Here is a 14,088-nt window from a genome sequence, read left to right as displayed (position 1 = left end):
CAGTCTGATTCACCTAAACACTTACAATTTCTGAGCCGATTATGAACACTGTCCATAAAAATCAAGGCGAAGAGGAACGACAATATGGTTAAAGATTATGGTCCCATGATGAGATGCACTGCACTTCTTTGTAGCTTGTGTTCAGATGATATACAGTATAATAAGACTGTCCATCTAAGCTAGTTATGACTCAGAGAAACACATGAGATTTTAGCACACAGTCCTCGAGAATCCTCTTCCCTCTCTTCATCAATCTGGAGCTTTTGACCCGCGATGTTACGTTTACTATCCTCTTATGCAATTTCAGAGTTATTGCCTGTCTGTCTTCCCTCAAAAACTTTTAGCGTACACAGAGGATTCAGAAAGCTGCAGTCTGTGCTATAAATGGCCAAACTACAGCAAAGAAGCGCTTATTTCCAGCTTAGTAAAGTTGGTTCATGTCAGAGATGTCAGTTTGCAGCTAAGATACAGTAACACAGGTATGTCATTAAGTTTAACCTCGATGGAAGAAGCTATTAGTTGTTCCAACAAACAGGTGTGACTTGACAGACTAGATTAGCTTTTAAGAGCATCTCCCACCACATAATGTGCCAGTTTCTGCTTCAGATCATTGAGTTTAAAAAAGATCTGTTAAACTCTAGAGTTGTGCAAGCAAAACCAGCAAAAGTAAACATGTTGCAATAGATAGGTAGCTTCTTTTTTTCAGCTAGTTTAAGCTATTTCTGCTTGCTTGTGAGAGGTGCTCCAATGTTGAAGAGGTGGAATACCTCTGCCGCAGCTAGTTCCTGAGATAGCTCCTGGATTTTTTGCTGCTGCTGGACGAGAAGCTCCTGAACCGAGACCAGGGTCTGCTGCAGCTGGCTGACTGTGGAAACAAGCACAATGACACAGTGAATGCAACACACTTCAAGTAAACAATAACAAGACAGAAAGAATATGAGATAAGATTGTTTTGGTGGCACAAAACTGAACATTTTCTCTTTAGAGACAATGACAGAACTGATGAGACTCAACTTGTGTCACTGATCAAAGCTGTCCTCTAAGAATTGTAATCAAAGCTAATACCCGGTAACTTAAGTCGTCCCTTTTTGGTCCGAGGCACTGGGGGTAGAGGGTGGGAAGGGAGGGCACATAGGATGGAGATATTAATCTCTAGTGCCTGAACTTAAATCAAATAACAGTCTCTAACCTTCCATTATCCACCCAGACACTGCCTTCTAATGCATCTTAAATCCTCAAACGATCAACAAAGGAAAAAACAAGGCTCTCATTTGGGAGGAGGCTGCCAGACAAAATGTCCCCCCTAATCCTAATAAATATTGTTCTTTTTCCATTGACTTTGAAGATTGAATTAGTTCAAGTGTTGGTGTTGGACGAGGGTGTATGATTTCAAATAACACCGGGCGCAGTTTGTTGCCCCCTGCTTCCAGTCACGCGTGTATTACCAAACAATGCATTAAGTTTCCCCGAGCTGATTATATTACAGAAAACCAATAAACATTCATATAAATCATGGGCGTGTAAAGTGTTAAATCAAGCCTAATAGGATTAACATCAACAGATATTGTGGCGGTCCGCTGCTGAGGTTGTCAGGCCAATGGTTAAAAGCCTGAGCTGCAGCCGGCTGGTCGGGATGTAAAGAAGCCTCCTCTCATATTAACCCAGGCCAGGACAAAAGACACAGCCCTGCTTGGAAGCTGTTTCTTTTGAAAAAACAACACAGACAAAATATTTGATCTTTCAAAGAAAGCTAATATCTTGTAGTGACACCTGTGTTTAAATGGGTGGGGTTGTATCAATATAGGTGGGGCGCTGAAACGTTTGATCTTTTCATGCTTGCAGAATCCTTCGGGATACGAGTTCGAGCAGGATTGGTGGTTGGGAAAAAAGACCATTGTGCAAACACTTTAAGTTTGTAACCCGATTTGTGATCCAGAGTGGGGACCAGGCTTTCTGATGATGGCAATAAAACTAAAATACCGCAGCCATCCCTGCTTAAAAAGGTGTTACTATGACAGGGTGTGCTCGCTAAACTGAGAGCTGCCATATTAGTCTCTGATTCCGCCTCACCACAGAACAGCTTATCCAGATGTGAGGGTCAGTCTGCCAGCCTGTAATGCTGTGCCTCCTGAATTACCACTGGCACCACTTTTTCAGCCACCTCAGCCAAACAGTCCAACTCTTTTCATGTCTCTCCACAAAGTTTACTCCTTTGTGCTGTTCAGGCACTTGACAAAAAATGAATAACTTTGTATCCCCGGATTATCACAGATATGAAGCCAAGAATAATGAAGTCAATGTCTTTGGCCAGGCATGAATCAAGAGGCTGAGGCTGCAATGTGTGTGTGCGTGTGTGTGTGTGTGCGTCTGAAAGAGAGAACTAGAGACAAGATGATGGGTGAGGCTTGCAGCTGCTGCGAGGAGGGTGCACATTGTGTATTCAGTAAATTATTCAGTAAATACCTCGATATAATGTACACTACATATGTCCAGGCCTGTCTCTGTCTTTAATGGCCAGCTGGTCACCAATATGGCTCCCACCGACAAAGAGTGCCCAAACAGCCGCACAATTCCATTACAGCCTGGGTGCGCTGAAGTAGTTCCAAGATCCATTCATTAATTGTCTGTGTGAAGTTGTAGGCAAATCATAATGGGAGTCAAGGCCCCTACTCTCAAGCTGGGGCTGGCGAGAGAGACTAATGTGGTCCCCATTCAAAAGGATACATCACCTCATTGGGCCCGGCACTAGAGAAATACATGAACTTTAACAAAAGGGGGTTCAAGCAATTGGCAGCAGCGACACAGTCGGTCGCTATTACTCAGTGCAGTGAGGAAAGGAAGAGGGAGAGGAAAGGAGAGAGGAAGACAAAGGGAAAGCAGAGGCAGAAAACTCTCAGTGTAATTGCAACCCCTCTCCCCAACTGTTAACTACAACAGTCATTAACTACAATAGCAGCTTGGCTACTGCAGTCATAGCAAATTAGTTCCCCACACTGGCTGTAGAAAGGACTCATGTTTTTTCTTTTTTTTTCCTCTTTCAGATTTAGTCTTACCTACTCCCTCCTTTACACAGGAAGACTCTTTCTGTGAAATCCAGCCTTTCCCGACAAACAAAACAGGGTTTGTGAGTTGGCAAATCTCCAAAAAGTGATAAGTAGAGCAAGAATGGGCAGTGGAATAGCCTGAGGAAATGTGTTTGCATAGTTGGGAGAAAATGACCATAAAAGAGCATATATTTGTTAATCAGATTCAGAGTGGCACACCTCGCACGCGATCTCACACAATCGCTGTCCTCAGCCTACCTTAGCCTGCCAGAAAACAATAGCATGGGTGTGTCCGGATAAAATGATAACAGCCATATTTTCATCCACACTGTGTTGGTCTGTGACAAGTGCTGTGAAATCAAACAGTGAATGTGTTATAGTTTTGGAAACACACAAAGGTTGCTTGTATTTTAACTGAGAGGCTATGTTTAAGATTTATGTTCAAAATCAGCCTGTGAAGAAATACTTTTTTGGCTCCTGGATGTCTCTCGGTGATACAAAAACAAATAAAGCAGGCATTTGGAAAAAAAATAAAAACTACTTTGGAGTTTTAGATTTGTTGAGTATCTCAGAGAGACAGCTGACACGCCTCGTGAACACTCAAATGAAGCACCAATGACACCAGAAGCCAGTGAGGCATTTGCTATTTGTATTTATTTACCCAAACTTCTTCAACTTGTGTTTTTAAAGAATGATTCTGTCTTACCTGACTAAACATGTCTTGTAAATCAACAAATAATTAGAATCTTTTTGTATAATTATTAACTTTAAAAACATTTCTATGTTAGTGCCAAGCCAACTACATTTAATAGGGAGTGGTACCTTTCAGGTGAAAACACACTTCATTTCAACACTACTGCTAACGAGACCAAACTTTCTTGGAGTGTCTCTCTCATTTACGCCTCCCTGGATTTTTAATTACACTGACAAAGAGCTAGGAAAGCATCTCTCTCCTTGTTTCTCTCTCTCCATGTCTGACAGCCAGGTTGAGATTCCTCACCTGTCCAACATGGGAGCCGCACCTGTCACCGTGCACTTAATCACACTAGGGCCAGTGCTGAGCCCAGACGCCACACAGTGCCATACCGCACGCACATCCAGCACACACACAAACACACATTCCCGCACAGAAAATTAAAATGAACTTTCTCGCCACCAACGGGGAAGAGGGTGGATGATGATGATGGCGGTGGAGGTTTGGATGGGGGTGAGGTTGGTGCAGGGGGAGACGGATGGAAAGGGGGAGTGAAAGAGGAGGGGAGGGGGGGGGTAGAAAAGTTGTCATTTCCCAACTCCTCATTAATATTCCGAGGTTAAGAGCTTTTCAGCGAAACGTAATTAATTGAGCCCGAGCCTGACAGTAAACAAGCAATTTCAAATTAAAGCGAAATGACAGCGGCGTCATTTGTTAAAAACGTGCGGGCCCCCCGATTTTGGCGACAGATAAATGAGGGAAAATGTTAAGGAGGGAGAAAGTGATGAAGATATTAATCTTCACCTGTCTGTGTCAGCGTGCCACTCATTGCCGCAATGTTGCTCTCCATCCTCTGCAGATGCTTCTTGTCCTCTCGGCTGCCCATAATGAGGGGAAGGATGTATTTCTGCAATTAAAAGCATGGCACAATATTACACTTCTCTCTGGTGGGAAGGGACAGAAAGATGAGCAAAAGAAAGAGCCAGCTTAACTTGGCGAAGAAGGGTCAGACACATTGTTTTATTGGACAAGTGCCTCATTGTTTCAACCACCTGATTAGGAGCAGGTGGAAGAGCAAGAGAAATGCATGAAAACATTTCTACATTTGAAAGTAAGCTACAATTTTGATAAGCCACATGACATTTGAGTTATTTATTGAGCATAAATGTCAAATACAAGCTGCTTCTTACTTTTTATGTCACCTTGAAGAAATTATCTTCAGTTAGAATAAAGACAAAAACTTCATATCCTGACCTATCTCCACACTATTGCGACAAGTTAGAAATCAATATGTTTGTCTCTAAATAATAACAATGATCCACAATGCAACTGACTGATGCAGTTCTTGAAATAAATTTGCAGAAATATAAATGAAAGAGAGCTAAGAAGGGACAAATCCAGAAAGAGGCCTAGAGGGAAAAACATGGTTGTTGTGAACACTGAAAATAGTCGTCAGAAACCAAAACAATGTCATGGTGTTTACGGTCTCTCTGCCACTGAATAAACAGAAATCTACCAAATGATATGTATGTCTGACAGCCAAATGAGCATGTTTGTTATCCAGTGTGAGTTTTTACCAAATGAGCAGCTTGTCAGCGTCTGACTGAATCCTTTACATGTGTGCTATGAGCCCAGTTTAGAAAATAAGAAAAAGTCCATATGACCCTGCAAGGCCCAACTCTACTGCATTCAAAATCTTTATTTCATTTATTTTAAAGCCCAATAAGGATGACTTAATCTATTGCAGCCGGCCTGCAGCTTTCTGCTCCCTGAGCCAGGTTTTCTCTCCAACTCAGGTGGCAACCAGCCACACCAGCGCAAGTAATAAACACTTTTTAGAGAAAAAGATTAAATGAGTGTCAACACGTGGTAATTAATAAGTGGGTTGCTGGGAGTGTGGTGTTTACAAGGTGCACCATAACATAAATAAAGTGTGGGCATAAGCCTGGACATATGGTGCGACTGGCGCTACGCTCCAGTGACATGACAGCAACCTGTGCCGTCCCGCCAGGGAATCCCACCTCCCAGACGACCAGTGGCTGGCAAACCCTGCTGCATGTGGGAAACAGTGGACTGATACAGTGTGGGTGTGTGTGTGTGTAGTTAGGGGAAAAATGAAGGGACATAGCAGTAAGGGACAGGGTTTGGAGCTTATGAAAGGTGGAAAAAGTCAGTTAAGCACCTGTTTAGTCAACAAAACGTACTTTTGTTAGCCCTCAAACACACAGAGACGAAAACAGATTGTCACCCAAGCCAAGAACCACTGCTAAAGCTCCTGTCCTCCTCTAAAACGAGAGTAATGGCTTCCACATGCCACTCAGACTAGTACTAACAACCACTATGGGATTAATGTCACCGGGGACAAGGGGCCTCATGAGCTCATGTTCAAGGGCTTCTAAGTCCGATAAAAACCAGGGTGATTATTTTTAGAAGGTGGGACATCAAAAAAATGGTTGTGTGCTGTGTAAGCAACTATTTTTTTTGAAGGAAAAAAATATATGTGAGAAGACGTAAGGAGAAGTTGAAAAGAAGGGGTTTAAATGAGATCATATTTTGACGTAAAGCAGGGTGGCTTTAATAACAAGACCAGAGTGATGTTAGGTGCTGCGGAGGCGCCTTCTTTTCCAGCACCGTAATTTATCAAAACTGATGTACTTGCTAAGCCCACCAATTTAAATGTAATATAAAGAAGAAGCAGCACAGACAGATCTGGGATGCAAACTATAATATGTATAACAAACTTGAGAGAGACACTGACTGTAAATACTACACAAGAGCGGAAACTGAAGGGGAAAGGGAAGACGAACAGAGTGTGACTTACTTTATAAAGCTGGTGAAAGCCGAAGGCGATTCCCACCATAAAGATGGTGAGGGCACCGTAGTCTCTCCATCTGTAGCCTGCTGGACCTAGAACAGAGGATAAATCACTTTAACACAGTGCAATACAGATTTGAAGACTGTTACTCTTGGAGTTTAATAAGGCTGAACACTTGCTCAATATACTGTTTCTACCACTGACCTGTTTGATACCTCAACATATGAAGATATTGGGATACGAAACGTAAAGCTCCACACCATAATTTTTGATATTTTAGCTCAGAACTATGAATCATATACAGAAGATTTTTACTGACTGGTTCTGATTTTTTTTTTAATGTATTCTTCCTAACACTGTAGACTTCCACTTCAGTAAAGCATGGCAATTTTGAGCTGCCATCTTGAAAATTACCTTCGGTGTGTAGATCTAAAATGTCAGTCATATGTTGCGTTCATTCTCAACCTGCTCTTTTAGCAGAGAGAAAGCCTTTTTGTCAAACTGGTGTTACATAAATAAAGGTTCATCAATTATTTGGTTGATTTACTGATTGATACTGACGTTGTCCAATAAAACTGACATATGACCACTTGAACAGAGCAATGTGTAGCCAGCAAAGACACGTGGATGTTATCCTGCAAGGATGACTGAAGGCTGGTGGTGCTAACTCTAACAATGGTCCAACTCAGCAAACAAATTTGACATGGTCTCCCTGCAAACTCATGTTGATTCAATATGATATGAGATTATTTGTTTTGATTTCATTTATTTATTTATTTATTTATTTATTTATTTATTTATTTATTTATTTATTTATTTATTTTCAGTGCATTTTGCTTTTTGGGGATTTAATGTTTTGGAATTCATTTTTTTAAGGATTAGGATTATTTTTAGGCCACAGTTCTTTGTGTTTGCATCTTTACATGATATAAATAAAATGACAGATGAGAAGTACATGAAAGAATAATGTTAAAGCCAAAAGTAAGGGAAGAATGAAGTAAATTTTTGTTCACTTTCAGGAGTAAAATTAAAAGTGTTTCTCCAAATTTTACTAGTAAACTTAATGAGCAAAATATAACACAGTTTATTTCCATACAATGCTACAATTGTTTATTCTACGTATGCAAACTATCAAAACTATCAAGCTACTCCGCAGAGCTCCCTCTTTCCTGCTCTCTCAGGAAAGACATCATTGTCCTCTGCATATTTAAACCACTGAAACAGAAGCAAAGGTGTGAATGTGTATGTGCATGAAAGTGTTTGGTGTGTCTGTGTGTGTGTCTGTGTGTGTGTGTGTTTGGAAGTTGACTGTCTTACTGAGTGACAGATAATGTGAAACTGTGTCATTGTGCAAGCTGTCATAAGGGTAGGCCCAACTGTCTGTCAAAGTGGAAATTCCCCACATAAGAGAGGCATTCAACTGAAAATGTCACTAAACAACAAACAGGTCTAGAGGAAATATACTGTATGAGCTTTTTTTTTTCTTTTATTTACTTTGCTGAGGCCCAAATGAAAAAGAAATTAGAAGAGGCTAGGCCACTAAAGTATACAATTGATATTCTATTACAGGTCTGATTTCACCTAATGGGTTATGTGGTATATGTTTACGGGCTTGAAGTAAGTAAACCAGATTGATCTTGTGCCTTACCACTTGTCTGATTTGACATGCAAATAAACTGAGGCCCACAGTCATATTGCACTATGAGGTAGATTTTCAAGGTGAGTGCTTTTTTATATTTCTTATCCAAGGGCACGTTTCAGCGCTGCAGCAGCATTCAGCGATGAACTTGTAACCTTCCGCATCAAAAATTTTGAATCATTTCCCAGCATCCATATGGTAACCACATAAATTTGGGTCTTCATCAACATTATGGCTGCGATAGACTGTCACCTATCCCAGAACACCCTGCTTCTGAAAGGCCTGGGAGTCCTTGGGAGAGGTGGTTGACCCTGAACAAGACTCACTGCATCACAAGGGGTCTTCACTTGCTCTTTTCCCCCCGTTAGGACCTTTCATTCTTCCTCTGTCTCTCCCGTTTTTCTCCAGCACTTCCACTCTGCCATCTTCCTTTTTTTTTATTTGGTCACTTAAGCTGTGGAACTGTGGTCTCCATCCCCCGTTTTTCCAATCTCCTCTCAAATTTATTGGGTTCAGTGGAGGCCTTCCTGTCCTTCTACCGTGTGGAAATAGAGATCAGAGTATCCATTACTTCGACAGAGATGGATGCGGGTCCCCGTGCACCGTCCCCGTAACAAGGACATCAAAGGGAGGTAGCCCCCTCTTTTCAGCATGACCCCCCATACAAGACTCCCCGCTCTCACCTCATTATGCAGCTCCCTTATAGCCGTTTTGATATAAAACCCCCCACTATGGACGGAGAGCCGCGAGTCTCCCTAACTACATGGCCATCCCATCAACATCACTTTCATTACAAAACATGAGATGCCAGGGGAGTCAAGGACAGTGTGGTAATAAATGAGGGTGGAATACATCTGGAATCATTGTCATATGGGTTAAGCATTACGCGGACTTCATTCTGCATTGGTAAATCAGTGGACAGCACTCATAACCTCCTGAGGTAATAAAGATACAGGTTGCTATGTGGGGTCTTGCCAGGGTGGAACCCCCTGAGAAAGAGCTGCGAGGGATGAGCTTCATGAGCTGCGATGTCATATTCCCTGTATCTGAATCCACAATCAAGGGACACATTGTTTGGCATACATGTGAGTAACACTCATGAAAATGATATTAGTAAGTTCTTAAGAAGGATTTTTTTTTACTGCATTTGAACTTATCAAAAAATGGGGAATTCTTGTGAAGCAACTCCAACATTTAAGATTCAAACTATCCATTTATCAACTGATGTTGCATGCTATATTCACCAGCTATGACAGTGAGGAAAGGGTGTATGTGCTTACTTTGTGGTGCAGGAACCAGCTGAGTTAGGTGCGGAGGGTGTAGGGGCCCTGCAGGGCTCAAAGGCAGGACTTCTTCTGTGCTGCCAGAGCGCAGGATGGCCAATTCTACCTCCACATCCGTCAGTCCTGGAAATCATGAGACACGACTTTAAGACATTTGCAGGGGGTGCAGTGACGTGTTATCACCAAATGGCTCCTTAGCAATCGTAATAGAAGCCTGAATACTTCCCGTGCTCCCCACAAATCTTTTAAGTACAATTTAGAGAAAGTATGTCAAATCTCCTTTCAATTTGACCTACCCTCTGCTCAAAAATGCATTTTCATTTCATAATTAAGAAATTCCACGGAGGGTTGTGTTTCAGGGACATCCATCACAGACAGATAGTGTGAAAAAGTTCACACAATGAAATCTGAAACTCTGCTAGCCTATTAACTGCCACCAAAGGCAAAGAAAATAAGAGTCTGTCCACTTCTCCAGTTATATTTCCCATGTGGAGATTTCATACACCCCAGACAGCGAAAATGCATTATTTTAATTTCTTCATTGTAATGTAAATGTATTACATAATTTTGCAAATGCCAATATAATTTAATCTTCAGATCTTTTTAATGATTTTAGTGATGATTAAATTGCAAAGGGCTCCCTGATGGAGAGTCAGAAGGGAGGAGAAAAAAAGGAATCTAATATGAACATCTCCTTTTGTGGCAAGAAAGGATTTTATTTCAGGCACCATACGCTGCCATTGCTGTGGGTCTAATGTCTTAATGAGCAACTCTGTCTCAACAAAGGGAATAATTACATTTTTCAATGAACTACATTAAAAAACAATATTAGCCAATTTATAGAAAAACAATTAAGGGAAAACTGAGGGTAGAAAACCAAAACCAGCATGAATGCTACTTCTTAGGTGTTATTAAGCGTGGTTTATCTTAGGATGGAGGAACACCAGTATTCAATCTCTGATCAAGCCTGTTGGCATACTGTGTGAGTAGCTACTTTAAATAAAACCAGGTGTATTATACTACTACCTTATTTAGCCACCTTAAATACTTAGTGACAGAAAAATCACCATTGTAGGGCAGCCTTCACAGGTAATATTCCCTCAGGGTCTAGTCAGTGTAAACAAGCTCAGAACAAGCTTCCTTCACATTCTGAGAGATAGCCAATTGGAAAGAGTTCAGTTGCAGTTTTTCAAAAAGTGGCTCTATTTCATGAAAAGTGACCCTACTTTTTTTGTTATTATTAATGACTTTCAGAGTGGCCATCAGAGCAAAACATTGCTACATTCTTGTGGGTTATCAATAAAAAAATTAATTTGAAAAAAATGTACAGCAAGTTTTTCCACTGAAGATAGGATATCAAGATCTTTTTCTTGACCACTCCACTGTTCAAGCAACCTATCAGTGAGTAAAACCTGAATTGCAAGTTGACCCTGGTTCAGAAGTCCCATTTAACCTTTCCTTGTTTCGTGTTTCCAGCCCCAAAGCATCAAGAAATCCTTTGATTATTTGCCACACAGCTAACTACAAGAGGAGGTCCCTCCAGTCACCTATTTAAATGCTCCAGGGACTTCAAATGGCCATGAAAATTGTTGAATAATTGAAGGCAAATATTGGCCGGCCTGTAGTCTGCAGCAGGTCCTGAGTGCCAGGAAGTGGTGAGCGCCATGTGCTGAGTTTGTGCAGTCAGACTGCACTGTCAAATAAGCAATAATGTGTCCCTGGACTCCTGATTCATCTGACCACTGCAGACTTCATGGTGGCAGACTATTGAGTGAGACATGTAAGGATCTCAGTTTCACCGAATACCAAGAAAAAAACGTGCTCCAGGATTTGTCTTTCACCTTGAAATGTAGAGTCGTTTTTAACATAATCTACAATTAGCCTTTTATCAAGCTTAATGTATGTACATCTTAATATCTACTCTTTGATGTTGTTTATACAACAAATGAAAGGTTTTTTTCTTGCTTGCCTTGCATTGAGATAAAATGCATTTAAATTCCTAAAGCTGTTTTCTAGTCAAATTACAGCCTGCAAAGTTGTGTTGTATGCTCTGATCTGTTTATTGTTGAGGGGAAGACAACAGCAAATGAAAGAGCCCTTAGATCCAAAAGAAAAGGGAACAAGGTGAAAGTGAGTTTTACATATAAAAGGAAAAGACAAAAAAGGGATTGTGAAATTTATTATCGGCTGCGAAACCTGTGGAATGACCCCTGGACCCCTATTTCCGATCGACCTGTGGGGAGATGAATTTTTTAAAACATAAATTACACCTAATGACGACACCATAAAAAAGAACAATAATGGAAAGCTATTCTGTATTTCATTATACTGTATTATTTGGTGCACCTGATACACGCAGTGCCTGTTTATGAGTCACCGTATTAGCAGATGCTCAGCCAAAGCATTTGCTTTGACCTTGCCATTCTCATTGGGGCATGAAATTACGGTGCTGGCACCTCGATATTACAGCTATAAATACTGTAAACTGCATATCTGGGCTACGTTTTCTATTGTCTTTCAACATAAACCTGATCGGTATTTATTTAAAGGAAAACCCATTGCTCGTCAGGTTATTTACAGCTCTATTTTCAGCGGCTCATATTCTCTGGGTATTTTTTAAGGGCAAAGAGACAGCAAGGCTCGAACATAAAATCCATTTCTCCAATTCTGGCACTTCTGGACTTTATGGGTCAGCACCTCGGCCGGACAGCCAATTATAAAAATTGCTTACTAAAATATTTTGGGTTGTAAAAGGTGAATGCCTCTCTCTGTGCCCTCCAAGGCCTGAATTATGAAGTTGCCCTTGGGTGAAAATTACTTACATTTTAAATATCATATTTAGAAAAAAAAGAAGCAAGACAGGGGTCATAAATAGATGGAGGTCAATGGATTATTAAGAAGTCGAGTGCAACTTCAACCTGTGCTGGGGAGGGAGATTCTACATGTCATTTGGTTTAGTACAACTGCTCGAAAATAGCCTGCCTTAAATAATGACCACTCTCATAGAGTATTCATTTATGTATTAAAAAAGCAGTCTCTGCTCTCATTTCCCTGCTTTATCGCCTTGTACTGATGACAAACTAGGCAAGGCCTGGGCTAGGTGGCGCCGTGGAGTAATTTATAACCACATCAATCCCTTTACCTTCTACGCAGGCCTTGGTCATTGTCATTTTTGTCCGAGAGGTGAGTCGCATAACCCCACTTACAAATAGCATCCTATTAATATCTGGATGATGAACCTTATCCTTACCCTTACCTTCATACCAGGTATGGTAATAGACCAAAAGCCTACCTGTGTTCCCAGTGACCCTCGATCACTGGCCCTCTAGTCAGGGTGAAATCTATTAGCATTATTTATTCAAGTCAATAACAACTGGGATGGCATAAAAAAGAAATAAGTCAAGCTATCATTTATGTCTCAGTGGCAGATAATGTACTGTGCCTGTTTCACATGCTGAATTCACCTGTAATATAACAATGCAAGTGTGCTCTCTCTGCTTCACTCCCAAAACAAACTGCACTCAGTTTCGCGATCTGGGGGCGCCTAAGTGATGTCAGTTTAGGGGCCACGGTTAAAGTGACATGTTGAAAGCCGGAAAATGTTGTTGACTTTGCCCTGAGAATTTGATTTTTTTGGTAATTATGTGTGTAACTGCTAATTGTCTAGGCTAAATGGTGGTGCCAAAATGGGGCTCAACACTCTTTTAGTTGTTTCATCTGTTAATTGTAGAGGGCATAGATGGCACAATTCACTGGATGAGTCTGCAGCGCATTAAGTTTCACTCAAACACACACAATTTTGTTTTTGATCTTGGCAAGGAAAGAGTGTGACAAAATTGCTCTGAGGTGGCTGTAAGACAGTTTAAATGTCATTTATTTTCACAGTCTCCTAAATAGGAAGGGAAAAAAATGTAACTGCTGGTTTAAATCTTGATTTACGATGCATCTAAGTGACAGAGTTTCAATATTTCAGTCAGTTTATTCAACAAGGATATAAAGGGGCAGCAACATATATTGGACTGCATAATTGCCAATTCATACTCTGAAATTGATGGTTGAAGGGAAACAGAAAATTATATTTTTTGTGGAATATTGAAATAAACCACACGATAAGAACGTCTTTGGAAAAAAGGAGATCTAACCGGAGAGGCATCCTTGAGTGCAGATTAGGGCACAAATGTGGACAGAAATAATATGCACGAGCGAGATTATTGTGTAAAGATTCTGCAACATGCAATCAAAGTGGGCCCTATTTTCCCCTTCATCAGCTGTCCAGCGTAAGTACTGGCAGCAAGAGGAATCCAATTTAAATTCCACTCCACAGGGAGATGGTATTGTTTCATTTTATGTGTGCTTTGACATTTCTAGCTGTTAATATAGAGTAAAATCCAGAAGTATTTACATAAATATGACATTAAACTGTATTAGAAATTAAGACTGACACATTTGCTGTAGTGACAGGGGGAGGAGGACAATGATAGAGTTTCCCAGTCAAAGGGTTGAAGGGACAAAAGATGCTGGGTGTAAAAACAGGGGTGACTGTGAGCACTGGGCAATGACAGTGTGAAGTATACAGTAGTTCAATAAGCTGGCAAAGAATACTGCTATTAACT

At 40.8% G+C, this 14,088-nt stretch overlaps 1 protein-coding gene across 1 annotated transcript in view; it reads right to left on the bottom strand.

The window, feature by feature from the left end:
* The window catches only part of pex14 (peroxisomal biogenesis factor 14), a 53,821-nt gene that overhangs the window by 14,275 nt on the left and 25,458 nt on the right, over positions 1 to 14,088 (bottom strand). Inside the window, exons 4-7 of the mRNA XM_074682394.1 lie at positions 9,473 to 9,598; positions 6,560 to 6,645; positions 4,543 to 4,645; positions 768 to 865 (exon numbers count right to left, since the gene is read on the bottom strand). Of these exons, the coding sequence (XP_074538495.1) occupies positions 768 to 865; positions 4,543 to 4,645; positions 6,560 to 6,645; positions 9,473 to 9,598 (413 nt within the window). The remainder of the gene's footprint in view (positions 1 to 767; positions 866 to 4,542; positions 4,646 to 6,559; positions 6,646 to 9,472; positions 9,599 to 14,088) is intronic.

This window comes from Halichoeres trimaculatus, unplaced genomic scaffold, assembly GCF_033239565.1.
Source record: "Halichoeres trimaculatus isolate MK-OKI-2021-1 unplaced genomic scaffold, fHalTri1.1 fHalTri1_scaffold_11, whole genome shotgun sequence".
NCBI lineage: Eukaryota > Metazoa > Chordata > Actinopteri > Labriformes > Labridae > Halichoeres > Halichoeres trimaculatus.
The sequence above is the reverse complement of the archived record's forward strand: the minus strand, read 5'-3'. Positions and strand labels throughout refer to the sequence as shown.